The sequence below is a fragment of the Ovis aries genome, chromosome 12, assembly GCF_016772045.2.
Source record: "Ovis aries strain OAR_USU_Benz2616 breed Rambouillet chromosome 12, ARS-UI_Ramb_v3.0, whole genome shotgun sequence".
NCBI classification, from domain to species: domain Eukaryota; kingdom Metazoa; phylum Chordata; class Mammalia; order Artiodactyla; family Bovidae; genus Ovis; species Ovis aries.
In genome coordinates, this window is record NC_056065.1 from 56,763,174 (window position 1) to 56,779,083 (window position 15,910).

Here is a 15,910-nt window from a genome sequence, read left to right on the forward strand (position 1 = left end):
ACACACACACACACACACACATTCCATACAAGTAGTACTAATAAGTCAACAGTAGAAACAAAAGAGAAATCTTAAAAATACACAATTAATCCAAAAGAAGGCAGGGAAAGAAGGGGAAAAAAGAGAGAAAAGGAATAGAAGAATAGAAAGGACAAATAGAAAACAAAGAGCAAGCAAGATGTATACATAAAACCAAGCATATAATTATGTTAAAATGCAAAAAGTCTAACCAAGCCAATTAAAAGGCAAATTGTCATAGTAAGTAAAAAAGACTCAACCATAAGCTATCTACAAGTATCCTACTTTGAAACAGACATAGAAGTAGTGAAGGACAAAAACACATACCCTGTAAACATTTAAGAAAATAAAGCTGAAGAAGCTATGTTAACAGACTAAATGGATTTCAGACCAACAAACATTCCCAGTAATAAGGACATTTCAAAATGATAAGGAGATGAACCTACCAACTCTAAATGTGTGTGCCCTACTACTAAAGTTTCAAAATGAAACAAAAATTGACAGAATTGCAAGGAAACATAGTAAAACCCACAATTACACATGGCATGGTTAAAGATCTTAACACCTCTTTCAGTAACTGACAGAATAAGTATTCAGAAAATCAGTATGGGTGTACAGAGCTTAACACATCAACAAACTTGCCATTTATAGAATATACTAGTCTACACACAGGAGAATACTCATTTTTTTCAAAAGCATATGGAACATTAACCAAGATAAAGCCTATGGTAGAAAATGAAAGAAGTCAGTAAATTTAAAAGGATTGAATTCATACAAATCCTATTCTCTGAACAAAGCTACATTGTATTAGGAGTCAGTAACAAAATGATATCCAGAGAATTCTCATTTAGAAATTAAAATACGTCTAAGTAGCCCATTCTTCCAATCACAATGGAAAGGATAAAAAAAGTTTATGGAACTGAATGAAAATTAGTGCAGGATTACCAAGGGAAACTACTAGAATTAAATTTTTCTCAGAAAAAAATGTAAGCTTCTGTATTCAAGGCTAGAAAAAGAAGATAAAACTCAAAGTAGAATTAAAAAAACAAAGCCAAATATCGGTGAAATAGAGTTATTTGAAAAGATTAATAAAACTGACAATCCTCTGGCTAAACTGTTCAAGGCAAAAAAAAGAGAGAGAGAGAAAACACAAATTATCAGCATCAGGAATGAAAGAAAGAAGGGACATCCTTCCAAATCCTACAAACATTTAAAGCATTAAAAAGTGCTAATATTTATGAACCTATGTCAACAAACTCAGTATCTTGAGTGAAATGGAGAAATTCCTTAGCAGGCAAATTACCAAAACTCACTTGCTCACTTAAATAAAAAACCTGAACAGTCCTTTATCAGTTAAAAGAAACTGGTAGTAAATAAAACCTTTCCACAAAAACTATGGCTTCGCTGATGAATTCTACCAGACACCTAAGAAGAAATACACCAATTTCATAAACTCTTTCAGAAAACAGACAACATTTCTCATTCCCTTTTAGAAATCCAGTATTACTCTATGTGATGGGCTAGACTGTGTCCTCTCCCAAATCCATACATTGAAATCCTGACCCTCAGTACCTCAGAAGACTGTATTTGGAGACTGGACATTAAAGAGGTAACCACGGTAAAGGTTATATATGCAGGACCTAAACCCACGGTGTTCTTACATGACATTAGGATACAGACGACAACACACAGCAAAGCACAACTACGTGAAGACACAACAAGAGGTGGCCATCGGCAAGTTACGGAGGGAAGAACCCAAATCTGACGACACCTTGATCTTAAACTTCTGGCCTCTAAAACTGTGAGAAAATAACTTTCTGCTTTTTAAGCTACCCAGTCTGTGATTATGTTTCAACAGCCCTAGAAACTAATAGCTTTGATACCAAAACTTATATATAAATACAGAAAGTAAATACATGTGTGCATTATATGAAAACAATAGATCAATGTCACTCATAAATAAAAATGAAAAGTATAGCTTTAAAAAATTAGTGTATGAAAGTTGCTCAGTCATGTCCAGCTCTTTGTGAGACCATGGACTGCCAGGTTCCTCTGTCCATGGAACTCTCCAGGCTAGAACACTAGAGCGGGTAGACGTTCCCTTCTCCAGGGGATCTTCCCAACCCAGGGATCACACTCAGGTCTCCCACATTGCAGGTGGATTCTTAACTGTCTGATCTACCAGGGAAGCCAAAGAATACTGCAGTGGGCAGCCTAACCCTTCTCCAGCAAATCTTCCCAAACCAGGAATCGAACCAGGGTCTCCTGCATTGTGGGTGGATTCTTCACCCTCTGAGCCACCAGGGAAGATCCCAAAATAAGACATAAAATTCAAAAAGAAAGAAGTAAGACTATATTGATTTTCAGATGACATGATTGTTTTCTTAGAAAATCACGTGGTTCTACCAAAAAATTGTTGCAAGTAATAAGTGAACTTAACAATTTAAAGAACAAAGGCAATATACAAAAATAATTTGTATTTCTACATATTAGCAACATTAGGAAACTGAAATTAACACAAGAGCATCAAAAACATGAACCACTTAGGAGTAAGTTTAACAAAATATGTGCAAGATCCAAACATGGAGAACTATAAAACTCTGCTAAGGGAAGTTCAAGACCTAAATAACTGGAGAAACATATTATGTTTATGGCTCAAAGATTCAATATTGTTAAGATGTCAGATCTCCCCAAATTGAGGCATCGATTCAAAGTAACCCAAATTAAAATTCCAGAAATCTTTCTAGAATATAAAGCTAAAATATATGTGGCAATGCAAACTTCCTAAATAACTAAAAAGAGGAACAAAACTACACTATCTGATTTCAAGATTTACAACAATGATACAGAAATTAAGATTGCAGTATAGGCATAAGGATAAACACTTAGATCAATGGAACAGAAGAAAGATTTCAGAAATAAACTTAAACATATTAATTTCTGAGAAATACTTCAAGAAAATTTAATGAAAAAAGATGGTCTTTTCAACAAACGGGTGCTTCAATAACTGGACATCTACAGTGGAGGGGAAAAATCTTCGAATCTTACCAAAAACAGTATATAAAAACTAACATGAAATGATTGTACCTAAATACAAAAAAGCTATAAAGTTTCTAGAATATACAAGAAGATTTAGACAACAATTTCGATAGAACATATAAGTCACAGACCATAAAAGAAAAAAGTCCAATAAACTGGACTTAAATTTTAAACTTTTGCACTTCAAAAGACTGCTCAGAAAACTAAAAAGTAAACAATAGACTGGGAGAAAACATCACAATATACAGACTGACAAAAGACTTGCAGCCATAAGCCTTACAACTTAACACAAACGTGAGAAATATACGCGAGAGATTAGAAGACACACAATGGAAGATACTGCTGCTGCTAAGTCACTTCAGTCGTGTCCGACTCTGTGTGACCCCATAGATGGCAGCCAACCAGGCTCCCCCGTCCCTGGGATTCTCCAGATATGCAAGTGGAAATAAGCACATGGAAGTATGCTCAACATCATCAGTTCTCCAGATATGCAAGTGGAAATAAGCACATGGAAGTATGCTCAACATCATCAGTCATTAAGAACATGCAAATTATGGCAATAAGATACTACTAAACATACCACTAGAATGACTGAAATTTGAAAGACTGAAAGCAAGCGTTGGTAAGAATGTGGAACTGAAACTCAAACAATGCTGGTAGAAATGCTAAATGACAGTCACTTTAGAAAACCATTCTGCAGTTTCTTATCATGTTAAACATACAGTTGGCCTCAAAACCCAAGAATACACTCCTATATATTTACCCAAGAGACATGAAGATGGGTCTGTACAGAAACCTGAATGTGAATGTTTACAACAGCTTTCTTCACAATCACTGAAAACTTCAGAAACAAAGAAACTCAGTATCTTTCAACTGATGAATATATAAAGAAGTCATGTTATACACCTGGTGGCTCAGACGGTAAAGTGTCTGCCTGTAGTGTGGGACACCCAGGTTCGATCCCTGGGTTGGGAAGATTCCCCTGGAGAAGGAAATGGCAACCCACTGCAGTACTCTTGCCTGGAAAATTCCATGGACTGAGGAGCCTGGTAGGCTACAGTCCATGGGGTCCCAAAGAGTCGGACACGACTGAGCAACTTCACTTTCACTTTCATGTTATATCCATGTAATGGAATACTACTCAGAAGAAAGTTAAAGAAGAAAATTAGTGAAACATTCACCATTATTAAGGGCTTCCCTGGTAGCTCAGCTGGTAAAAGAATCTGCCTGCAATGCGGGAGATCCCAGTTGGATCCATGCACGGGTAAGATCCCCTGGAGAAGGGTATGGCAACAACCCACTCCAGTCTTCTTACCTGGAGAATCCCCATGGACAGAGGAGCCTGGCGGGCTACAGTCCACGGGTCGCACAGAGTCGGACATGACTGAGTGACTAAGCACACACAGCACAGCACTCACCATTATCGAATCTCAAAAACACTACTCCAAGGGAAAGAAGTCAAGCACAAAAGACTACATACTGAATGACTGCCATTTATACAAAAGCCTAGAAAAGGCAAAACTATACTGAAGGAAAACAGACGGCCAGGTTATCAGAGGTGAGAGAAGACTGAGTGCAAAGCTGTGGCACAGTAAACTCATGAGCGTGATGGAAACACTGTACCTTACAGGGTAGTAACACAGATGCATTCATTTGTCAGGCTCACTGAACTGGACACTTAAATTTGGTGACTTCTATTGCGTGCAAATTATATCTTAATAAGGCTGATTGTAAACAAAATCACTGGTCTCTGAAAGGCAAGGTAATACAATGGTTAAGAACTTGAGCTTTGAGCCAAAACATCTGCATATAAACACTGATACCACCATTATTAACTATATGAATTGAGACAAGTTACATAACCTCTCTGACCTTCACTTCCTCATCTATAACACAGGAATTAGGGACTTTCTGCTGGTACAATGGATAAGACTCTGCCTGCCAATGCAGGGGACATGGGTTCAGTTTCTGATCTGAAGATTCCACATGCAGTGGAGAAACTAAAGCCCACGTACTGCAACTGCTGAACCTGTGTGCTACAATTACTGAAGTCGGTGCACCTAGAGCCCACGCTCTAAAGCAAGTGAACTGCAATTAATTTTTCTCAATGGGAATTATCTGCATCAAATAGCTGTTGTAAAGATTAAGTCATGTCAAACTCTTAGAATAGTGCCTGGCAAATAATTTATATTGGAACTCAGTCGGTAAAGAATCTGCCTGCAGGTTCAATCCCTGGGTTGGGAAGGTCCCCTGGAAAAGGAAACGACAACCCACTCCAGTATCCTTGCCTGGAAAATCTCATGGACAGAGGAGCCTGGTGGGCTGCAGTCCATGGGGTCGCAAAGAGTCAGGCAGGACTGAGCGACTAACACTTACTTACTTAATTATACTGGAACACATATTATTATGTGGGCATCCCTGATAGCTCAGTTGGTAAAGAATCCACCTGCAATGCAGGAGACTCCAGTTCGATTCCTGGGTCAGGAAGATCTGCTGGAGAAGGGATAGGCTACCCACACCAGTATTCCTGGGCTTCCCTTGTGGCTCAGCTAGTAAAGAATCAGCCTGCAATGTGGGAGACCTGGGTTGGGAAGATCCCCTGGAGAAGGAAACAGCTATCCACTCTGGTATTCTGGCCTGGAGAATTCCATGGAGTGTATAGTCCATGGGGTTGGCAAAGAGTGGGACATGACTGAGTGACTTTCACATTATTATTATGTATACCGAACCAACTATTAGTACTTTTTAGTGAACTTGGCATTTATGAACTTTTGAGTTTCAAGCATCTACATGAACCTCTAACACAGTTCTCTGAAATTTTCACTAAACCCACTTTGCTTCATTATCTCTATCTGAGCCAAAAGTCCATCCTTACACAAAACTGAGGTCTCATACTCAGCAAAACATGGGCAACAGGTGTCATCTTTAGCGCTGCTGCTGCTGCCGCTAAGTCACTTCAGTCGTGTCCGACTGGGTGCGACCCCATAGACGGCAGCCCACCAGAAATACGATTAATAGGTAGTGGCTGCCTAGACTGCTATGTTGAGGACTGTGAGACAAGATTTGAATTCCAAAAGAGTACTTAACATCTGCCATGACACTAAGAGAAGCAGTGATGCCAAGGTGTGATATTATAATTATGTGATTAAAAGCTTTTCTTCACATAAATCGTGAACTCCTTCAGGACAGTCTGTTATTAACAGTTTGACACAAGAGGCTGTCTGTCACATTTATAAAATGGTAGATGGACTTAACATAGATTCTACCTACATTTGATCAGGCAGAGTAAATTTTCCCATAAGGGCTTACTATCAACTTAAAAATACTTATTTCTGCTACAACTTAGAGAATATCTGGGACTTAAAGAGGTAGAAAAAGTCATTTCAGGGAGCTGGAAAGGCTAACACAGAGACAGTCACAATGTGAAACAGTGTAAAAGAAAGATATTGTCTTCCAAACATGGGACAGACTCATAATTTAACAGACCATGTAAGAAAATTTTGACAAGTAAGGCAACACAGACTTCCTTTGAATGTCAGAGACTTATCCAACTTCAAGCTATATATACCACTCTCTACTGTACTACAGACTCTTCATCTATACAATCAGAATTTACAACTTGATGGTACTTTCAATCCTTTGAAAGAAATACTAAAGTCAAGACTATAAATCCCTAAAATGTCCATCAATTCTACAATAAGATATAAACTTACTTTCAAATATAAGTAAGGAGAGACCAATACGTGTTACTGACAATTCAGCACTTGACTTAAATCAACTGTTCTCAAACAGGGTGAAAGGACAAGTCATTATCACCAAGGGAGCTTTTGCAAACTACACTCCAGCACCCAGTTCTGTTAAGTCCTCTTAGGATGTGGGCAGACAGACAGGCAAGGGGAGGGAGTAAGAATAAAAACATGCGTCTCCTGGACTTCCCTGGTGGTCCAGTGGTTAAGACTCTGAGCTTCCACTGCAGACCTCAGGTTGGATTCCTGGTCAGAGAAATTCCACATGCCACAGGGTGTGGTCAAAAAAAAAAAAAAAGGTTATCTCCTGTGATTATGAAACAGCTCTTTTCCTCCAATCCACCACATTTAAGAACCCTGAGGCTAAATGCATACAAGTGATCTTATAGATCTGAAATTTTTAAATTCCATAAAAGAAAGCACTAAACTGAGAATTGGGAGACGTGAGTTGTAATTTTGTTCCTGAACAGTCCAATCTGAAACAAAGTTACTTAACTTCTCTCTACCTCTATGAGAATACAATTATATTACCATTACATTAAAATTGGAAGTTCTATACAACTTAACAGAGTTGTTCTAGGATAAAATGAAACACGAAGCATAAACATCTTTAAAATGTGAATGAGGAATTATTATCATTATTCAAACTTAAGTCTCATTAAGATGTAAAAGCTTAGAATAACGTGGACTGGTTCACAATTTAACCTTGAAGCAGACAAGACCAATCACCCAGGGCCAATTAGAAATGAAAAGGATTCCTTGCGCTTTGCCTAGTCCTTTGTCTTCCTAACCTAAACACTTGGCCAAATCAAATCTAGCATTAGAATCAGGAAAACTGATTCCCATTATTGAATTCTTCTGAAAAGTCAACCCCACCAGCAAGAGACCAAGGACTATGACATTCTTAGAAAGTGAAATATTCAGAATTTTTAACTAAAGACCCTCACTGGACACTTCCACTTAGAATATAAAAGAAAACAAACAAAAAAAATCTAAGCAACATAGTTAAGATTCAGACACTGGATTTAAAATTTTTTTAAGTTAGGTGACAGACTAACAAAAATTTTAGTAATTTTACCCCTAAAAAATAAAAATTAGTGCCAGTGGCTTATATTCCCCTACCCCTCTCCAAATCTCTATAAACTGGCTTACAGTAAGTATAACTGCATGCGGTGCCTGGCAGACAGTGAGTGTCAAATAAATATCTGATGGATGAATGATTAATTCCCTTCTTTCACCTTGTATTTTAGTGCACCTGCATGGATACTAGCATGTTTGTTTCCTTTAATCTACTTGTAAGTGAAATGGAAATGGTGGCCAAAAAGACAAATTCTAAAAATCCTCACTTTGTTTCATTAGTTTCTACTTTTATCACATGGCATTCTCTCCCAGGTACAAACACTTAGACCTAAACATAAGCTGCTTAAGTTATTTATAAAAAAAAAAAATTTACAATTCTAGTCCAGGTTCAGTGAAAAATGAATTAATTCTCAATACAGAATAACATATGACAAAAGCAAAAATATAAAGCCATTTTCACTGCAAGAACTAGAAACTAAGTCTAATCAATAACTTTCTTATACTCCCAACTTCTAGCCCTACTGTATTTAATAACAACTTACCATCTGCAACCCTGAAGTGAATCAACTTACCCTCTAATGACAGTGTAAGCCAATTTCCCGTATCACTAATATACTAAGTCTATCAACAATTTCCTCTAGAAGAAAAGCACAAGATCCTACCAGTTCTCACTCAGCTAACAGCAATTCTTTCTTCTAATCTTACCATCTGAATTGGACAAAACCCAGTGAAAACTCAAAACACTCTCAAGCAAGACAATCAACTCCATCTTTCACTTAATATGAATAAGCCCCCTATGCCAAATGTCATAACTGAGTATACTGTATACTATCCACGATGACAACAAGTCTAACTCCAAGCGTTTCTCAAATCAGAAGTTCTAAATAACTCTGATGTGTTAACACAAGTGCCAAGTGCAGTGCAATTACATCTGACCCACGGATGGTATTTTAAAATGTGGCCCCCCTCTTTCAAGACATTCAACTTAGAGGTGCAATTTTTTTTTTTTTTTTTTTTTTTGTGAACAGACTTTCTTGACTACAGGAGCCTCAACAGCAGATTTAAAAGTAAATGACCCAGTCTTTGAAGTAGGAGGCGATATTTACACGTACACACAATGGATATTTACATCAGAGCACACACGACGGATATTTACAGCAAATACTACTTCTCCTTAAAACAGTCATACCCATGTTTAGAGTACCATCTACCACACTTTAAATAAACAAACTGTGACCAACAACTCCCTCCCTCAGCATACCAGGAAGCTTAATTCTCTCCCTTACAAGTTTAATTCACCTCCACGAGCAATCCGGACTGACAGGGTACGTAATTCACCAGACGGCCAGAAAATTCAAGGCCCAACCTCCGTGCCCACCTTTCCCCTTTTATGCACAGCCACTTATTTGACCTTCCATCTCGCCCTCTTATTTATCATTGCCTCAACTCCCTTCACGTCTCCCCCCCAACACTGCCCTCTCTAGTACCCTCACCCTGCGTCAGTATGCCAACATTTCCCCATCCCACCCCACCAACCCCTGCAAACGCTCGAATCCCTCTGCAGACACCGCTACAGCGCCCCACAGACCGCCCTCACCCCGGAGCCCAGCAGCCCCAACAGCAGAAACTCCTAATGCAGAGACTGGGGAGTGGGGGGAGTTGCTGGAGGCTGCTCGTCCAACCCACCAGACGAAGTCGTTGCTTTTGTCCTCGTAGGAGTTGATGAGCCCGTTGCACAGGGGGGCGAGCAGAGGTCGCTTCCTGCTGCCGCTGCTTAGGCTGGAGCTGCTCCCTCCTACGCCGGCGCTGGGCCTGGCCGCGCAGCTGAGCCGGGACAGGCCCGCGGACACCGCCCCGCCGCCGCTCCCGCCGCCGCTGCCGGACACCGCGGCCGCCACCAGCACAGGCCTCGCCGGGCCCCCGAGACCGCCGGAGCCCGCGGCCTGGGCCGCCCCGCCGGACCCCAGCGCCGCCGCCGAAGCCGCTACGGAAGGGGGCGACGGGGAAGAGGATAAGGACGAGGAGGCGGAAGTCACCGAGGAGGCCGCCGAGGAGCCTGGGCTGGTGCCGGCGGAGCCCGATCCGGCCTGGCGGCTCCCAGACATCGTGACTCCCTCCCCTCCGGCTGGGAGCTCGGAGGAGAGGGACCGCGACCGCGACCCGCCGCCGCCGCCGCCGCCGCCACCGCCGCCGCCGCCGCCGCCTCCCTCCCCTCCGCCTTCAGTGCATCCTGAGGACGCGCGCCGCGTCGGGAGGTGGGGCTGAGGAACAATAAAGTTGATTTTTGTAAAGGCAAAACCACACAGCAGCGTCCGACGGGAGGGGGCGGAGGGAAACTATTACAGCAGAGCAGGAACCACTGCCGCTCTCGGGACCGCCGCCGCCGCGATCGCCGCCGCAGCCAACCCGAACGCGCCGTGGGCCGGCCGTGCGCGCGCGCGAGCGGCGGAAGGGGCGGGAGCGGCGGGGGATACAACTTCAGACGCGGCCCGGGTGGCGCTCGGACGCGCCGAGCGCGCCCTGGGAGACGGCGGCGGCCTAGCAACGACCGCCGCCCTAGTGGAGAGCCGGTTTTCCTTGGTAACGTGCCCGAGGGTAGGGCCGTCTGAGAGAACGAAAGGGCAGCGGAGAGAGAAACGGATGGTCGGGGTGGCGGAGAGGTTTGGGGCCGGGGAAGGGGGAGAAAAAGTGCTCTGAAAGCAACTGCGCACGCGCAACCGGGGCGCAGACCCTCCTGCTTTACCCAGGGTCCCGGCTCCCGGCGGAGGGGAGCGGCGCCGGCGCGCGGGCTGCCGCACCGCGCATGCGTGGGAGTGAGCCGCATTCCTGAACGTGAACTGGGAGCGGCGGCTGGTGGCTTGGGAGGCAGGCAGTTTGACCCAGTGGCGAGGGTACGACCGGTACTTCGATTCGGGTATTGAAGGTTCTGAAGGCTGGGACACAGGGAAAGAACCTGGAAGTCCCGAGCCGCTGAGAGGAGTTCTGGACTGACAGGACTCCAGGCGCTGCTGCTGTTAGCCATTCCACAGTACTGAAGTCAGTGAACAGCACCGTATACCTTGCAAGCGTGGTAGCAGTGTTTCCAATTGTACGTTCTCGACCGTGATCTCACCCGTTTCAAAAGTTATTTACCAAATTAAGCATCATCATCATGAGAAAACAAGTTATATTTAATCGGAACATAGCTCAGTTAAAATCTCCATCTGATGTGTGTGTGATAAGATTTTTAGCACAAAACAGGGAAAATCTGGCAGTTAATGCTACCAGAAGTTGCAGTTTCTGGTAGGCTTTTTGAAATACTGAAATTTGTTTACAGATTTTCATTTGCCATTTTGAGACACCCACCCCCCCCCCCCCCCCCCCCCCCCCCACCCCCAGATTCTGGGTGATGTAAATTAGAAACAACTAACTCTGATTGTCAGTATACTTTCCAATACTCATGCTATGATTCTTACAGGGAAGGATCTCAGTTAATTCTCTTAGGGGAAATTAGAGGGCCTTTCCCTAGGAATACCTGTCCATGCTGAGGGGACAGGGCCAGGCGAGGGCCTCGACGCAGACCCAACAGCAATACCTAGCCATTCACCTGGCCGTGAACCACCCATCCATCTTAAGGCCGCCATCCGACTGAAGTCTGCCTTAGCTGCTCACCCTCATATTCCCAGCTCAGGTTTCTGCTCAGAATAATGATACAGGGATGGACATATCAGATTTCTAACAACCCTCTTCTTTTCCTGATTATTCTGTTATACAACCCTTTGTTTAAATTTATTTTCCAGACTCAATTAAAATATCAAGCCTTACTGACTTCTCAGCAGAAAGAGTTGCACCCTCATTAGCTTCCCTAGAATATTTTGTTTGCACTTACAACATAGTATTTTATACTTTACAATTCTCCTCCATTAACCTATCAGCTTCAGCTTTATATTCCCAGCCAATTCGTGTAACTCAATACCTGGCCTATGATCGGTGCTTATTAAGTATTTCCGGGCAAACAAAGCAATTGATCTCATTTTTATTTTAATTATTTGCTTAAAGTCTGTCTTTCCAACTAAAATTTAAGCTCCATGGAAGAAAGGACCATACGAGTTCTCAGTGGGCATTCAAATAATTTTTTATGACGGAATCCATAAATAAATGAATGTAAATAATTTGATGAATATCCCCCCCTTTTTTTTAATTGCTTGACAATATTATGTTGGTTTCTGCGACACATCAGTGTGAATCAGCCATAGGTATATGTCCCCTCCCCATCCCACCTCTCTAGGTTGTCACAGAGCCCCAGTTTGAGTTCCCTGAGTCATACAGCAAATTCCCACTGGCTATCTATTTTACACATGGTAGTATATATGTTTCCATTCTACTCATCCCACCCTCTCCTTCCCACCCTACCCATCTTGTCCGTAAGTCTGTTCTCTATGTCTGCATCTCCACTGTTGTTCAGTCTCCCAGTTGTGTCTGACTCTTTGATCCGATGGACTGAAGCATGCTGTGCCTCCCTACCCCTCACCATCTGCCAGAGTTTGCCCAAGTTCATGTCCATTGCAATCCATGCTGTCCTGTAAATAGGATCATCAGTACCACCTTTCTAGATTCCGTATATATGCGTATATAACGTATATATGCGTTAATATACGGCATTTGTTTTTCTCTTTCTGACTTACTTCATTCTGTATAATAGGCTCTAGGTTCGTCCACCTTGTTAGCACTGACTCAAATGTGTTCCTTTTATGGCTAAGTAATATTCCATTGTATATATGTACCACAGCTTTATCCATTCAGCCATCAGGGGACATCTAGGCTACTTCCATTTCCTAGCTAAAGTGAATAGTACATGTGTGTTTTTGAACTATGGTTTTCTCAGGGTATATGCCCAGTAGTGGGATTGTTGGGTCATATGGTAGTTTTATTCCTAGTTTTCTTAAGGAATCTCCATACTGTCTTCTATAGTGGCTGTATCAATTTACATTCCCACCAACAGTGCAAGAGGGTTCACTTTTCTCCACACCCTCTAGCATTTATTGTTCATAGATTTTTTAATGATGGCCATTCTGACTCGTGTGAAGTGATATCTCATTGTAGTTTTGAGTTGCGGTTCTCTAATAATGAGTGATGTAGAGCATCTTTTCATGTGTTTATTAGCCAAGGAATCTGATGAATATTTATTGAACATTTATTACACATAGCCCTGGACTAGGCAAGGAAGAGATAAATATATGTTCATGGAATAATTGAAGAGTTAGAAAAATACATAAAAATAAGTGATACCAAGGTGTACGTTCAGTTCAGTTCAGTCACTCGGTCTTGTCCAGCTCTTTGTGACCCCATGGACTGCAGCACACCAGGCCTCCCTGTCCATCACCAACTCCTGAAGCTTACTCAAACTCATGTCTATTGAGTCGGTAATACCATCCAACCATCTCATCCTCTATCATCCCCTTCTCTTCCTGTCTTCAATCTTTCCCAGCATAAGGGTCTTTTCCAATGAGTCAGTTCTTCGCATCAGGTGGCCAAGGTATTGGAGCTGCAGCATCAGTCCTTCCAATGAACACTCAGGACTGATTTCCTTTAGGATGGACTGGTTGATCTCCTTGCAGTCCAACGGACTCTCAAGAGCCTTCTCCAACACCACAGTTCAAAAGCATCAGTTCTTCAGTGCTCAGCTTTCTTTATAGTCCAACTCTCACATCCATATATGACTACTGATGTATGTGCTAAATGCTTAATCAGTAAAGCAGAGAATCAACATAGGAACTGAAGCAAGAGCAAGTGCTTAGGGCCAGCCATGTTGATGGGGGTGGGGGTGGGGGCAGGGGTAGGGAGTTGTTAGGCCGGAAGAGAAAAGTATGTCTTGGTCAGTTAAAGGATAATTAAAGTCATGGGCCCAGAAAATAAATAAGTAAAAATGCTTACATCAAGTTCAGATATCTATTTGATAGAATTCAAAGAGTTTATTTGACAAAAATTCATTTGGGGAATAGGCTACCAGCAGTTGGAAATAATGAAGAGATTAAGTAGGGGTAAAATATATTTGAAGTGGTGTTTTGAAGATTACATTTTCAGCAGATTAATCTTTGAGGAGAGGTGGGAGATTAGGAGCAAAGAGACTAATTGGAAAAACATTAGAGCAGTCCAAGCATAAGTGATGAGATTCTAGGTCAGGATGTGTGTGTGTGTGCGCATGCTCAGTCATATCTGACTCTTTGGGACCCTGTAGACCAGGCACCAGGCTCTGTCCATGGGATTCTCCAGGCAAGAATACTGGAGTGGGTTGCTGTTTCCTAGTCCAGGAGATCTTCCTGAATGAGGGATCACACCCATGTCTCCTGCACTGGCAGGCAGATTCTTTATCACGTAGCCACCAGGGTAGCCCCCTAGGTTAGTAAACTGGTAAGGAAAGTAAAAGGGTATTCTGAAACACGCACACACACAAGAATCTACAGGATTAAGTTACTCTCTGTAAAAGGATCTTCATTGGACTTCCCTGGTGGCACAGTGGATTGGAATCTGCCTTGTAACAAGGACCATGAGTTTGATCCCTGATCTGGGAAGATTCCCCATGCTGCAGAGCAGCTAAGCTCGTGTACCACAACTATGGAGCCAGAGCTCTAGAGCTCATGAGCCGCAACTAAGGAGCCTGAGCCCTACAACTACCGAAGCCAGCTCACCTAGAGCCCATGCTCCACAGCAAGAGAAACCACCATGATGAGAAGCCCGGGTACTGCAGTGAAGAGTAGCCCCCATCACCACAACTAGAGAAAGCATGCTTACAGCAACAAAGACTTGGCACGACCAAAGAATAGAATCTTCAGGATCCTAGAGGGCATGACCCATGTCTGTCTTAAGGTCACCACTGTCTTTCTGCATGCTTGGCACAAAGGCCAATTAGATGATTAAGTAAAAATTAGGAAACACAAGGATGAAGGACTGTAATGATGACTTCAGGTATATCAGCATGACAGAATTAGATAGACAGTGAATGATTTGATTATGGATATGTTAAGTGTTCATGAGGTGAAAATACATTCAAGTAAAAGATGCTTACTCCTTGGAAGGAAAGTTATGACCAACCTAGATAGCATATTCAAAAGCAGAGACATTACTTTGCCGACTAAGGTCCGTCTAGTCAAGGCTATGGTTTTCCTGTGATCATGTATGGATGTAAGAGTTGGACTGTGAAGAAGGCTGAGCACTGAAGAATTGATGCTTTTGAACTGTGGTGTTGGAGAAGACTCTTGAGAGTCTTGGGCTGCAGGGAGATCCAACCAGTCCATTCTGAAGGAGATCAGCCCTGGGATTTCTTCGGAAGGAATGATGCTAAAGCTGAAACTCCAGTACTTTGGCCACCTCATGCGAAGAGTTGACTCATTGGAAAAGACTCTGATGCTGGGAGGGATTGGGGCAGGAGGAGAAGGGGACAACAGAGGATGAGATGGCTGGATGGCATCACTGACTCGATGGCCGTGAGTCTGAGTGAACTCCGGGAGTTGGTGATGGACAGGGAGGCCTGGCATGCTGCGATTCATATGGGGTCGCAAAGAGTCGGACATGACTGAGCAACTGAACTGAACGGAACTGAAGCATATCTAGCCAGTGACTGAAAATTCAGGCAAGACACAGGAGAAGATTCAGCACATAATGAAAATAAAGCTGCTGATTTCCTGAGCTCTCTCTCCAGAGATTCTGAATGTATGGTTCTAGGCTAGGACCTATGAATATCCATTCTTATCCTCACCCAGCTGAACTTGACTCAGGTAACCTTTTAAGAAATACTGTGATTAATATTATAGGCAGTTCAAGAGAAATATGTAAAACAGTCTCTTCCTTTCAGGTATCTTATTCAGAGGACAGAAAGTGCTATGACCCTGGCTGAGAAATCTCTTGGGGGGGTGGGGGGGGGGGGAATCAGCTCTTAGTATTATCTCTTTGAAACCTATCTTCAGTATAATCTGAACTCACAAAAGGAAGCTGAGGCGATGTGATGCAATAGAATTTCCCTTTAATACCAGATAAATGTATAAAGACTA

At 42.5% G+C, this 15,910-nt stretch overlaps 1 protein-coding gene across 9 annotated transcripts in view; it reads right to left on the reverse strand.

Annotated features, from left to right (window-relative positions):
* The window catches only part of COP1 (COP1 E3 ubiquitin ligase), a 231,608-nt gene extending 221,317 nt beyond the window's left edge, over window positions 1-10,291 (reverse strand). For all 9 annotated transcript variants that reach the window (XM_027975896.2, XM_027975897.2, XM_015099327.3 and 6 more), the window contains exon 1: window positions 9,570-10,291. In XM_027975896.2, coding sequence (XP_027831697.1) covers window positions 9,570-9,988 — 419 coding nt within the window. In that variant the 5' untranslated portion in view covers window positions 9,989-10,291. The remainder of the gene's footprint in view (window positions 1-9,569) is intronic.
* Between the last annotated feature and the right edge of the window lie 5,619 nt (window positions 10,292-15,910).